This window comes from Condylura cristata, unplaced genomic scaffold, assembly GCF_000260355.1.
Source record: "Condylura cristata isolate star-nosed mole 26May11 unplaced genomic scaffold, ConCri1.0 scaffold00011, whole genome shotgun sequence".
Classification (NCBI taxonomy): Eukaryota; Metazoa; Chordata; class Mammalia; order Eulipotyphla; family Talpidae; genus Condylura; species Condylura cristata.
Genome location: NW_004567112.1, coordinates 30711417 through 30726592, shown reverse-complemented (window position 1 = coordinate 30726592; position 15176 = coordinate 30711417). Strand labels below are relative to the sequence as shown.

At 36.5% G+C, this 15176-nt stretch overlaps 1 protein-coding gene across 2 annotated transcripts in view; it reads left to right on the top strand.

Moving 5' to 3' along the window:
• NRG3 (neuregulin 3) overlaps positions 1–15176 on the top strand; it is an 845535-nt gene that overhangs the window by 370358 nt on the left and 460001 nt on the right. For both annotated transcript variants that reach the window (XM_012723665.1, XM_004680690.2), the window contains exon 2: positions 10827–10956. In XM_012723665.1, the coding sequence (XP_012579119.1) occupies positions 10827–10956 (130 nt within the window). The remainder of the gene's footprint in view (positions 1–10826; positions 10957–15176) is intronic.

Below are 15176 nucleotides of genomic sequence, written 5' to 3'. Positions count from 1 at the left end.
TATTTATAGTTCAAAAGTAGTCATGTGCAATGTCTACACAAATGAACTTTGCTGCATTCCAATAAAATTTGTTTACAAAAAAAGTTGCAGACCAGATTATCCATAGACCCCATTTCCCTGTTCATTAGCTTTATAAACTAAATTTGACTCTTGGCTTAAGCTCACTGAATAGAATAGATAACAGATGTGAGGTATGTATAAAAAACTCACACCAGAAAGAAAAGATCTGAAGCCAAAGTGTAGGAAAGACAGATAACTTCCCCCTTTACCAGACCTTGAGGTGTTAAGGAAGATGGCTGAGTTTCTACTTTCTAATGCTTATTGGGAGACAGTTTAAGTAAAAGTAAAGGAAGCAGATCTCATGACTGACAATTAAGGAAGCAAAATTTGGAAAGTTCCTATCCTCTTATTTGTACTTTATTTGGAACGTCTGTTAAAAATTCCAATTTGTGCCCTCCCTGGTGGCACAGCGGGTTAAAGCACAGCACTGAGAAGCTAAAGCCACTTCCGCATGAGTTGGATTCCCGCCTGCCCCGGAGGTGTCCACATGGCGTGGCAGACCTCTCCTGACCCGCCCGCTGCACCCCTCAGCAGTATACTTCATAGATCTGCCTGTTCTGCTCCCCACTCTGTCTCTGGTGAAGCCTCTCGCCACCCCTGAGCCTCTGGCCTGTACCCCAGTTCTGTATGAACAAATAAATCTTTAAAAAAAAAAATTCCAAATTGTGTTAGGACTGCTTTAATTTTTTTTTCTCTAATACTTAAATTATTGATTGATCCACACTTTAATACATACCAGCTCTTTCTGCAAATGGAGAGATAAGGGTCGGAAATGAACAAATGATTATAGGTACTTGATTTCAGCTTTAATTGCTTTCAAACAAACACAGAGAATGGACCAATTTTCTCAAAACAATATTTGTTCTGAAACAGAGGTCTGAGAGTAAAGTTTTGTCAATAATGCAAGGAGCTTTGGAAAAGTACATGATGAATTTTCCTTCTTTTTACACAAATGGTTTGCAATGTGTGTTTCTTTAAAAGGGCAGAGCATGAAATTGACTAATTTTTATGTAAAATATATTTTTCACCTTTTATTTATTATGAGGGTGAACAAAAATTAAGAGAATCTATAGAAAACCAAAATAGGTAGGCATTCAGGGAAATTGTCATGTCTCCCACTCTCTGGTGACATGAGAGTGCATTATGTCTCTATAATTTGTCTGCATTATGTCTCTATAATTTGTCTATTCCAGGCATTTTGTAGAAGTGGGATCATACAATGAATCCTTATGTCTACCTTCTTTTACTAAGCATAATACTTTAAACATTCATCTATAGTATAGCATGTATCAGTATTTCAGGACTTCTGGTCATTTTTTTGGTGATTAATATTCTATCATTTCAATAAATTATCGTTTTATCTACTCATCAGTTGGCATTGACATGAATGCTACTGTGAACATTTGTATTGAGTATGGTCATTTGTTTGAGTTTTTTTTTTTTCCTAATTTTCTGGGTCTACACCTAGGGGTAGAGTTACAGTTTCATATAGCACGCTTGTCTGACATTTCAAGGAATTGCCAAACTGTTTTCCAAAATAATGTACAATTTTGTTTCCCACTAGCCAAAGTATGAGGGTTCCAATTTCTCTACATTTTCCTTTTTCACATTTATTGCCATGATTCTAGTAGGTGTGAAGTGGTATTTCACTATGGTTTAGGTTTTGATAGCTATAATTAATGGTATCGTGATCTTTTCATGTGCTTTTTGGACATGTGTGTATTTTCCTTGGGGAAATGTGTAATCTAATGGTAAGGAAAGTTGTGGAGGAGAAAGAGCATACAAGAAATATTCAGTAAATGTCATAATGCATTGAACCGTATTAATGTTTATTAAAGTGAATGATAATGTATATTTTAATCACAATTTACATTAAGAACTTAATGTAAATAAACAAACAAATGTAAAAAGCATAGTAAGTTAAAATCTTGCCTAAAATAGGTGAGCATGGTGCAGGTCCACATCTGACACAATCTGTGCTATGCAGTTTCAAGCCATCCAGCTTTTGCTTGTATTTCCCAAGATTAGTAAGGCAATCGTGAGTCAATGAAATATCTTTCTTCTCTGAAAATGAACAAAACCTTAAATAAAACTTTTCAGGAAAAATGCAGAAAAGTGTCAGTCAATCATGAGGTCAATAAGAGATGTAAGCTGTGTGCTTGTAACATTATGGTGTTTTGGTGGGGGTGACTTTCTTTTTATTAAAGTAGTCTATTTAGGGGCAAATGAGAAATTTATGAGCTGCTTTAGAAGAGCCTCTTTAAAATTGAAGTTCTGTAGACAGGTCCAGACTCCAGTGCATGCTCTGGGTGATAGGAGTGTGTGTGTCACCCCTCTCCCTGCCCAACACTGAGCAGAGAGGGTCAGCCATGCCATCTGCCATCTGACAGTCACACATGCCTGGTAGTCCCTGGATGACAGCCACGTTTCTTAGGAGTGCTGAGCTGAGTTCCTCACTTCCACTGCCAGAACTAGTACAGTATTCAACAAGTTTATTATAGTAGATGCTCAGTGATACATTGTTAAATAAATAAATGATTTTAGTTTGGCACCATACAGACACATTACAGAGTTGGATAGTAAGATGATCCGTCGTAAATGTATTGCCTTACTTGCTAAAAGGAAGAGAAAGAGAGGCTTGCTGCCAAGAATTGTATAAAAATCACTATCAGCCATCACCTCTTTTTCTCATTTAGCCATCACAAGACCCCATGAATACGTTTTTTTTTTTCTTCTATATTCAGTTTACAGGTTCAAAATGCCAGTAAGTTAGCATAGTTGGAAAGCAAGTCAGGATTTGTAAATGTATATTGTAAAGTGTTAAATTAGATATTTGCATGTAGGCATGCCTAATTCCATATGGAAGTCAAAGCACAGAGTTTCAGAATGGTAAATATAAAAAAAGTCTTTTCCCTTTTGCTTGACATGATCCTCCCACACAGTTACTAAGAAGATGAACCAGAATGCAGAGAATGAGACTACTTAAAAACATAAATGAGTGACATAGGAGGAAATATGGGAACAATGTAATTGTTTTATAACGTGATTGCTTGTCTCTCAGATCTGAGGCCTGTCAAAATGATGAATGAGTTAGTAACTGAATGAATTCTAAATTTTCCAGTTTGAAGAAACGTGGCACTTCAGGAGTTAAAGCCACATTATTGATTTCCTAGAATTATAGTCAGTCATTTACGCCCCCCCACCACCTTTTTTTTTTTTTTTTTAAGTTTGGATATGTTCAGTTGCCCTGAAGTTTCCAGGAACCTCTTTACTTCTGGTGACCCTTCATTCTTCCTAACTGTTCCACCTGACTTAGCATTATTTACCTTCTGCTGAGCCTAGCCATATCCTATCTAGAGTAGGGGCGGGGATTCAGCACAGTTTTATATCAGAGTCCTTGCATTTGAACAATAGTTATTTCATACAATTGCCGTTATTTTTTATGGTCAGCCAGAGTGATTATACACTGACCTCTCTTTAAAAGTTTTTTGGGGAAATTTCTTTTGATTGATTTTTCTTCATACCCAGAGTTAGTGACAAGACATCATGGGGTGGTGGTCATTAGGGTTAGGGGTCAGGATAGAGGACTTTCTGCTAAGTGAAATAAGTCAGATAAAGATAAATAACTTAAATCATTTATATATGGAATCTAAAATATCTACACTCACAAAAACAAATGGTGGCTGTAATATCAACCTTTCAAAGGATTCAATTAAACATACTGTAGAAACAACAGCATGTTTCCTATGCAAAGGCAACATTAAGATAGATATTTTTCTACTTTAATCTACTCTCCATGGATGTGTTACCTGCTGTCTGAGCAGTTCGGTACCAGGGCAGCAAATAGGAGGAGGTTGCTACATGTGCAAAAGATTTTCCCCTACTATAAATTATCTAAAGGTACATCTGGGAAATAAAGATGCTTCCAGGAATGAAACACTTTCCCCAGCATGGACAGCCATCCCATGATGTCAGGGAGTATCTGAAAGCCAGTCCTTCAGGAATCTGGCTTTTTGATATAAATTCTATGAGACAGAAGTGGCAACAACCAAAAGCAAGAGGAGAATCAATACTATTTAGCAATATAAGAGTACAGCAAAAGAAGCTTTACCATGAAGATGAAGATATATTAGAGTGCCTGATGGTTCTGAGGGTTCAGACAAGATGAAGGAAAATAAATCTATCTATCTATCTATCTGTCTGTCTGTCTGTCTGTCTGTCTGTCTGTCTGTCTATCTATCTGTATTGGATTTAGACCTAGCTAGTCTTGAATCAAACCATGAGGGATCCAGAGATGTGTGAATGTGTCTCAAGGATATAATAGCCTAGCACAAGCCAAGGGCTCCAGTGACAGTAGCTGTTATTATAATTATTGTAGTTGAAGGTAGATTTGATAGGCATGCACACGCATGTGGGTAGAAAGAAAACTATTCTGCTTTAGAATAAGCTCTGCAATCCCTTAAAAAAAAAAAAAAGTTCATTGAACAGTTTATCTCCCAAGTAGGTTTATTTAAGCTGGCACAGAACTTCTAAAAGCAAAATTTCAAACTGGAAGGTGGCACGTATGGCATGCAAATTTAACAAGTGTGCTTTATTCATTTGCAGCAAGAATTGATATCTCTGGGATACATCAGGAACTGTCAGTCCTCACTGCAGCAGCATGACTCAATTGAACTTTTAAATTCCTCGCTCAACACTCCCCATTTCTCCCATGCCAGCAAAGTGAACAATTGTCTGATCTCTGGCAGCAGGGAGAAAGCTATCTTTGCCTCTTGCCAGCTGAGAAATGGTTTGTTTTCTTTTCAAACACCATTCCATTCTTCTTGCAATTTCCCTTGACCATTAAATATTTTATAACTCAGTCTCATGCCAGTGTTCCTTCTTGGGTTCCTGATAAATGGCAGATTCAACAGGGAATTTTAATACATGGCACCAGGTTTCATTTGTGCTGCTCCTACAGAAGACACTGCTGGAGTCACTCACATGGAAATGGCCTCTGATCGGTAAAGGCACTATGCTAATCCTGAAGCTTTTAGATTGTATCACCAGATCCTTAACTTTTCTCAGTGAACTGTCATGTCATGAACTCAGCTCACTGAAGGAAAGAATGGTTCAATGAAATAGATACTTGCAAATCAGGAGTGTGAAAAATGTATTTAGGGTCCAACTGTGCCTTATCATTTTCCTTCCTTGCTCTTGACATCTAGGATTCCTTCTCTGTGCCAATTAAATCATACCCATTCAAGACCTAACTCCAGTGCCAACCCTTTGGGAGCCATTCACAGATAACTATAGCCTGAATTAAGTTCTCCCTTTCTTTGATTATCCCCTGCAATAATTATCTGTAATAACCCATTTAGTACTCTTGTTTCTACAACAAAATCTGTGTTCCCCACAGTGTGCAGTTGTGTCGGTAGCATAGAAAATGCCTCAATAAGTAATATTTCAGTTCAAATCAGTACTTACAAGGGAAAACCAGCCATTGTTTTAATTCATTAATAAATGAACTTTCATTGCAAAATCTACAGGGATTTCTGTCTTCCACTCTTACATTTTCTTTCCATTTTGCCTTTAATGAATTAACCACCATGACCTCCCACTGTGCGTTTAATTACTTCATTGATTGCTTACTATGTATGCTACATGATGTGGAAAGAATACAGAACTTAAGCACAAAACACTCTCTCTGACCTCCCTGGGGATAGAGACCAAAACCCATAAAAATATAAGAAAACATTAAATTGACATATAGCAAGTGCCAGTCGAGTGATCTGGATAATTGCACAGTCCCCTTGGCTCCAAGTGAATGGGAACAATTCCCTAGGCCAGCAACAACACCCCCTTGACCTAAGAGCTTTCATTTGGTCAAGGTGTTTGAAAAGTGCTTTCTAAAAACCAGCTCTATTGATAAAGCTAGAATTCCTATGTCCTTTATAACCTCTCATTTCAAATATTTTCCCTTCTTTCTTTTTCCTTCATGCTGTGGAGTTGATTTTCCACACATCTCTGTGCACTTTACCTGACTTACTGTTGAGACAGCAATTTCCAGGCATTAACTTCTAAACATCTATTCATTTCCAATATATATGTGTATATTTTAAATTAACACTGGTTTGCAACACTGCATATGATTCAGAAATTTAGTTTCTTTAGTTAACACTCTAGATAGTAGTTTTTAAAATAGGGTTTATTTTATTTGATAGTAGCAAAAGTATGCATACTTTTCAACACAGGCCGTATATGCAGGTGTTCACCTTGTAAACAGATCATTCTTCTAAAAATGACCATCATGTGTGATTCTGTGTCAGTCTGTCTCCAAAACCATAGATCAGAGGTGTTAGGACCTACCTGCTTTCACCCTATGACTCCTGGGCCAGTCAGGTGGGAGATTCATGAACTGATGCATTGGAGAGTGTTCTCTGATAATGAAGCATTTTGAAATGAGGAGTCATAAAGAAGATCCATAAAAGGCAAATGGGATTCATGGAAATACCATGTCCCACCTTGTTTACTTACTTGGACCTTTATCTATATGATTTTTAAAAGACAATATAGAGCTCTATAAAAATTTTATTTATCAAGTTCACCTATAAAATTAAAGGTACTCGGGCCCTCCCTGGTGGCGCAGCGGGTTAAAGCACTGCACTGAGAACCTAAAGCCACTTCCGCATGAGTTCAATTCCCGCCTGCCCCGGAGGTGACCACATGGTGTGGCAGACCTCTCCTGACCCGCCCGCTGCTCCCCTCAGCAGTGTACTTCGTTGATCTGCCTGTTCTGTTCCCCACTCTGTCTCTGGTGAAGCCGCTCACCGCCCCTGAGCTTCTGGCCTGTACCCCAGTTCTGTATGCACAAATAAATAAATCTTAAAAAAAAAAATTAAAGGTACTCTTTGAATTGTAAATACATTTTGAAATATTGAAAGTACCATATATATATGACTAACAAAGTAACAGACTAACTTTAAAGTAATGCAATTTTAATTGGATAAGCGTACGGATGAGAATTATATATCCAATTGTTAAGTATCCCAACATTTTGGGGGCTATAAGTTTGAGTTAGATCTTAACCATTACCTCATTGTCACAGGTGTCATCTGCTGAATATAGTATCAGAGCAAACTGTTATCTTAGGGCAAGAAAGAAAATAAGGAAGCATATTCTGTTTGATTTTTACCTCATAATTAAAAAAAATACTTTATAATGTATCTTATATGTTAAGAATTAATATATACATGGTCTCACAGGCAGATATAAAAATATTACAGGGTCTTAATATCTTTGTGATGGGCTTTTTTGGTTGTACTTAAAAGAATGCCTGTCTACTTACTATTTCTTTAATAAAAATCTGTCGGTGGTCTTAGTAAGTTAGTAGTACACCATAGAGGTTTCAAACTTTGCATCCTTGCATTTGTCATGTCTGACAAATGTAAACTTTCACATCATGCTGAATTTTATTTATTTTGTGCAATGCCTTTGTGATTTTAGATAAATAGTGTTATAGGAATCGTATGTGTGACATCTTTAGGTAAAATGTGAGGTTTCACATTTATTCATGATTACAGTTTATCTGGAGAATAAATGAACAATGTGCTATCATTATTTGCTGTATTATTTTAAAAATATTTGATAATAACATTTGTTTGAATTCAGTCAAGAGATTGTGAGCATAAGCATAGATATTTTAAATGAGTTTTGGAATTTTCTGTGCTATGGAAATAGAAAATATGAGTACATGTTTAACCTGATATTTGTGTTCATCCACCTCAGACTTTTGCAGAGGCACTTACACGGGACTCTCATCTGCAGTAATGTGTTGGTAGATGATAACTTGATGGGAAGAAAAGTTGATAGAATGAGGTGGGAACCATCAGAGACACTCCTTGTCAGATGGAAACTAATTGATTGTAATTGCTTAGCCATTGTATTGCTGTAGCTTGTTAAAATCATTGATTATGAAATAAGGATCTCATTTTTTTATGCTAGGTTAAACTAAATGACAAGCTGCTCTTAGAGTAACCATCAGTGAATACCAACAATGAATAATAAGAAATTAAAGGAAACTAGCTGGTCATGAGTTCATATACCACAGCAGTCAGCTGTGTGAGAGGTCTCATAGTGAATCTTAAGCGCAGAGCTATTGAATTTTAAATATTTCCCATAAAAAGAGAGTAACTATTTATTACAAACTGTCTTGAATAACAAATCTTTCCTGTAGAGGAAATCTCCTGGAAAACTGAAAATGTACCTGTTTAGGAGAACATTTATATCCTGCCAAAGTATTAATAGGCAGCTATTTTAAAATGAAAAAAATAAGTTTCCATTGTACCACCAAAAAAATAATAGATTCTGTGTATTTCAGTAGCATGTGAACTAGGGTATATAAGAATATGAAGGCAGTGTTTGTCTTACAGATTTCATCAGTATAAGAATGCGGATAGTAACTGATTACACAAATGTGAAATTGTTTCTAAATTTTCTTTGTTAGAGGTGCATTAACTTTTATGATTGCAGTGCAATTTTAATCTTTAATGATTATAACTTTGATCAGTGACATTTACACTGTTAGCGATGTTCAAGTTATCAGACTTAGGAAGACATTTTTACCGAGTACCAAATCCACTTAAGACACACTCTGATCTCAGGAAAGGAACTAAAGTAATAGATAGGCCTTTTAACAAATTGTTATTTGCAAGCAGTGAATGTACTGAAAGCAGCAATATGAATGATAAAGCAGGCAGGCTGGGGGTAAACAAGGGGAATATTGGTTAGCTCTGAAGGGTTTCTGTATGTCTTCCAGCAAAGAAAAAGGTAACTAGGAGTAGTAAACAGAGTGGCAACAATTCCTGGTTTCTGGAGAAATAGAATCTCAGTTGGAAATTAAGTTGCTTTTCTAGGGTGCCACGTGAGACAAGAAAGGAAAATATCCAGATGTTTTCATCTTTTCTTTGTTAACCTTTTGGAGCTATTCCTGTAAAAAGGGGTCCTGCTGCAGATTTTAGATGTGAGAAGATGAGAGTCTGCTTAGTTTGGTTGATGAGAAAGAGGCTCATTGTGACCTCCTCTTATTAAGCTGGTACAGAAGTCTATGTTGTTGCATTATTATTAATGTAGCTCTCTGAAAAGACCATTAAAAGAGCTGAGTTTTAATTAATTTTTGACTTTTTAAATATATTTTTCTTGATTTCACAGTGGAATTGGTACTAATGTTAAATGTCTTCAAACTCTGTTACAGGAAAACTGTCTACATGTGATAAGACTGTGTCCAGTAAATAGTATATGTACATATATCAGCATCATCAATTTCAGATATAAACAGCTTAATTTTAAAAAATTCAGTAATGATCTTAAAAATAAATGTTTGTGATAATACTGAAAGATGATAATTTGGCCCAGTTAAATAATTTGGTCCATTTAAAGATTTAACAGAAACATTCTTCAAATTTGATATTCTATCACAGAATTTGGAACATTTGCATTTTAATTACATAATAAAAGGAGAAAGTGAAAGAATAATTGGCTTAGCTATTAGTGAATTACAGCTGTAACTAAAACAACAACAGCGACAACAACAAAAAGCTGAAATTGATTTCCCCAAAACAGTCACAACATACATTGATCAGATGTTTGATGACATTTGGCAACAACAAAGGAAAAGTAATGCTATCTCAGTTCTTCATATACAAAATGTTTGTTAAACTGAAGTTAATAACAACAGATTTGGGTGTTTGACAGCAGGATCATTTAGTGTTTTCTGTTCATGGGTCCTCAAATGGGCTTTCTAGAGTGATTACAATTATTTTGGTCTGGTGGAGAAAAAAGGCAACAGAATACAGTGGTTTTTTTTTTTGTTTGTTTGTTTGTTTTTTTTTAGTCCCTGGACTACTAGAATAAAATCCCATAGAATGGGTATCCAAAATAACAAAAAATAAACTTATGCCATTGGAAGTAATATGGGTGGAGCTGGAAGGAATGGTGCAGAGTGAAGTAAGTCAGAAGGAGAGAGAGAAATGTCAGGGGGTGTCACTGATACATAGAATACGGTGAAAACAAGCTAAGGGTCAGCAGATCAGATTTAAAAACTAACCCTTGAAAGTGACCTAGAATTGAAACATCCAGAGGGAGGTGAGATGTAGGCACGGGAAGAGAACAAGGAGAGAGAAAGCACAGTGGACTGTGGTGGTGGATGATGAGTGATTTGAAAGTGGGTGCACTGTGGTGACAGTGGTTATGCTAATATTACTGCAAATAAAAATAAATATATAAACAGACAAATAAGATCCTCCCCCTGCCCTGAGAGGGGCGGGGGGGGGGGGAAGCAAAATCCAGAAATGTACTCTTTCAGTTACTGAAGTTGAGTTGTTTAAAATCAAGGTGTTTGCAGAGTTAGTGTCCCGTAAGAGTGCCGGGTTCCTAGAGGGTCTTCACATGACCCACATGGGTGAGGAATCCCTCTGGAGTCTCTTTCATAAGGGCACTGATCCCATTCATGACCTAATATCCCTTAGATCCAGTCTTCTAATACCATCACTTTGGGGATTAATTTTTAATCTATGAATTTGGGGGAGAAAGAAGGGACACAAGCATTCAGCCTTTATTAGTGATCTTATTCAGTTGTACCTGGTCAGTACCAGGGAGGACCCATCCTGTCTGTCTAGATTCCCCGACATTGGCGTCCATGAGAACGCTTTCATGTACAGATTCTAGTCAATGGCAGGATCTGCTGGTATCAGTGCTGATAGCCTTTCTCTGTGTGCTTTCGTTGGCAGATACCACAACATATTCCACGGAGAGATCTGAGCACTTCAAACCCTGCCGAGACAAGGACCTGGCATACTGTCTCAATGACGGCGAGTGCTTTGTGATCGAAACCCTGACTGGCTCCCATAAACACTGTCGGTAAGTGGCTGTGAAGACTGGCACTTAAAGCCAAGTTTTCAGGGATGCCCGGGGGCAGTGGTCATCTGTGGTGAATACAGTCCAACTGTTTGAGTGACAGATTCAATAGTCTAAGTTGAAGAGGGATATAATTTAGTATTTGAGGAGCACAAAACTGAATTCAAGTAGTCAAGGCTTAAATGTTACCCTGAGCACGTAAGGGAAGACTGACTTTCATATCTACCAGTTGAATAAATAATTATTTTTGTTAACTTTAGGAGTGCATATTTATGGCATGGAGCTTAGACACTTTATGCTGGGACTCAAATTATTCCTTCTGGCGTAGCTACGGACTGTGACACAGTAACACAAACTGTTCACTAAGATTTAGAGTCCCAGTGTTTATTGTGAACCAAACCCAGTGACTGCAACTGTGTCTAGACTGTGTTTTATCTTTATTCTGCCCTCATTTATTAATTTAAATTTTTTTAAACACCTCTGATGATGAAACCCTCTTCAGCAAGATGTTGTAAATGAAATCATAGTCCTATTAAAGTTGAGATAGAGAACTACTTAGGGAAAATTCCCAGTGGAGATCAGGAAGGTGTTTAATTGGTTTTTTGAGACATAAGGTTATGTAACTGCTAAAAATAAAAACAAGTGGAGATAAATAGTGTACTTGTAGACACTGCAGCTTTAAGTATCCACAGAAGAATCAAATTAACATCAGAAAAATACTTCCCACCGAGCTTTTATTTCTAGCACTACTCTGGTAATTTGTTTTTCTTTGCAATTGTACATGCTTCAATGATCTTCTTTATCCACACCCCTTTCCTTCTCTTTATTTACTCTTCTCATATGACACAGCTATTAAATTAATTATTCTGAATCATGAAACATGGAAGATTATGACTTTTTTCACTCTCTGGTGCTATTATAAAAATTTCTTCTATGTGGCTTTGTTAAGTTGGCACAAAGAAACACATCTTACAGTCATGAACTTGCAACATGTCAGCAGCTCTTGTCTGACTCTATGAAGCAGCTTCTGTTTATGAGGAGGGTAGGTTAGTGGCCACAGAGCTCGGAAGACACAAGTTAGGTGGGAGTACCATGCATCCTGTCAAAGGTTACAGGGCTGTATGTCTTCTCTGCCTTGACATGGCAGTTTTCATGTTGCTTGGGCAGTGCCATTGGGTTTTTCCCCATCTATAAAATTGACATTCTGTCTCTGTCTTCTTTGAATCTGGGTGGAGGTTGAGGGCATGTGAGGTTGTTCCTTTCCAAATTCCTTTTCTCTTGCTGTGTTTATGAATTAACATGGATATAGGTGGAAAGCACACAGTAACTGAGACCTCATGGGAAAAGCCAAGAGTGACTTACTTTTTCAAAGCTTAACATGCATTTAAGCCCCAAGCACATGTAAGAATTATCTTTGCCGATCCAGTGGGATTGGCACTGTGAAATGGGTAGTGCAACTAAATTTATAATCCTGATCAATTGATGAAGAAATGTATCAGAAGTTTCATTTAAAAACAGTGAACTTCTTGATATTTTACTCTATTAAAAAAATAAGTAAGTTCTTAGGGTAAAATATCAGATCAACCCCTACCATCTCTTTCCCATGGTATGCAGGCCAGTATGACTCATCTTTTCCAAAGTTGAGTAGTCAAAACACCTAAAATGATCCTTGTTCTCTCTTGCTGTACAACCTCACTGTGTTTTCTATTTGTTACTGCACTGATTTGTTTGCTAGGTCTGCTACAGCAAAGTACCATAGGTCGGGTGATTATAATAGCAGAAATGTATTTTCTTACAGTTCTAGAGACTAGAAGTCTGAGTGTGTGCACTGGACTGTTGCCTTCTGAGGGCCCCAGTGGGAGGATTTCTTTCAGGCCTCTATTCTTGCTGCTGTTTGTTCCCCATACTGTCTCATGCTTTATTTCTGTAGATGTGTATCCACATACCCTCTTTGTATGAGGACAACACACACACCAAATCAGGATCCACTCTAATCTCCCTATTTTACAATTTAAGTATGTCTTTAAAGACCTTTACTCCAAATATGGTCACATTCTGAACTGTTGTATGTTGGGATGTCAGCATATGAATTATTTGGGAGAGATAATTTATCTGTAACAATCTCAGGTGCAGAAAAATTTCTTTCCTTTAGAACATATGTATATGTTTGATTATTGGAATGTAAACAAGCAGAGCTATAGCTATGGTTTAACTGGAACAATGTACAAGTATAATAATTTTGACCTACTGTCTTCATATTTCTTGCATATTTCAGTACAGACAACCTGTTATTTAACATAGAGTCACAACATAGCTAATCATGACAAAAGACCAGCCTAAGATAGAACTGGAACTCGAGTAGGTTAATAGATGCCTATAAATCTCCTACTAGTGTGTATGAATAAATCACACATCGAATGTGTCAGCCATTCATCTCCCAGGCTTTGCTGTGAATAAAAGGCTTACATTTGTTCCTGCATCAGCCACTTCTAAGAATTCCAATGTAGTTATTAATAATGTGCCATTTTGTACAGCACTCTATTTAATAGTACGTTCCATTCATTCTTCTCCATTCGACAACTGTTTATTGAGTACCGTGTAGTAACACAAGATACTGTTGCATAAATACATACTAAAATGAATTTAGGAATTAAATGGCACTACACTTTGTAATGTACTTGGAGTAAGTAAGTGAAATACTTCATCATTAGAAAATGAGAAAAACAAGGGAAAGTACCTTCGTGTGACTAGCATGCTACCAGGGATATCTTTATGACACATTATTAGCTGGATAATGTTTCAAGTTGAATAACACACCATTTAGTAGCTCAGAACAGCAATATAAAGGGGTGTACATGAGCATAGTTCATTGATTTACCTTTCACATATTTTAAAAGATTCACATCTGAGAGATTTTAAGATTATGTTTTCTAATATTTAAGGAATAGATTGCAATACTATGATGAAATGTATAAGACAATTTTTCTATGCTGTGTGAAGTTGATCATGTGGGAATACTTTTCTGCTTTGTGCTAAGGGAAAGAAGTAGTAAAACTGTCTAGATATTTCTGGTAGAGATCCTGAAAGTGTGCTCAAATGTGAGAATCTTAGGATAATTTTTCTTGTATATTTTTTCTTTCTTCACCTTTCCATACATGTTCAATCTTGCAAAAAATGTATTATTCATAATTAGAAAATATAGAACAAACTAACAAAATATTAAGATGCACCACCATCTAAAAACTAGATAGAAGGTTTTTTTTTTTTTAAAGATTTATTTATTCGTACAGAACTGGGGTACAGGCCAGAGATGCAGAGGGTGAGAGGATTCACGAGAGACAGAGAGGGGAGCAGAACAGGCAGATCAACGAAGTACACTGCTGAGGGGAGCAGCGGGCGGGTCAGGAGAGGTCTGCCACGCCATGTGGTCTCCTCCGGGGCAGGGGGGAATTGAACTCATGCGGAACTGGCTTAAGCTTCTTAGTGCAGTGCTTTAACCCGCTGCGCCACCAGAGAGGGCCAATATAGAAGGGTTTTTAAAGCATGATAAATTGACAAACGTGATCTTGTTAAATTTTATATACACTATAAAGTTATATACCGTTGGTTGACTGATTAGTAAAGATGGACCTAGTATTTAGCATTTAGCAGTTAATGAAACTAAATGTAGAATAAGGAAATACTCAGGAAAAAAAATGAGAGAGTAATTGTTCAACGAAATTGACTGACTATTAGGTAAAAAGTTTCAAAGTTTGGTATCTCTCTTCTGCCTAAATAGCAGAAATTGTTCTTACTTTAGTCAAGATTTAATATAATTAATTATTAAATAAAATACTTGAGGAAATGATAAACTAATAATTGTATATTTATGGTGTCCTTAAAGAGACTTTTGAACATTAAATTGTGGAAGGGAAACAATAAACAGCCTTAACACTATCATTTCTGTACCTGAAAATTTCAAATCAGAAATAATAATCTCTCAGATAATGTCTCGGTGAACCTTAACAACACTTATGGCAAATAATATCTGAATAAGTCATATAGAAACTAAGAATAAACTTTACTTTTATTTAGATTTTAATCTCAATAGGAAAACAGGCAAAGAAGAGTAACATGTTCTCTTAAAATAACCAATATGCATTCAAACTAATATAAATCTTTGTTACTTAGCCTATGTTTAAATGATTTTTTAAAGATTTATTTATTGATTCACCTCAGGTTTA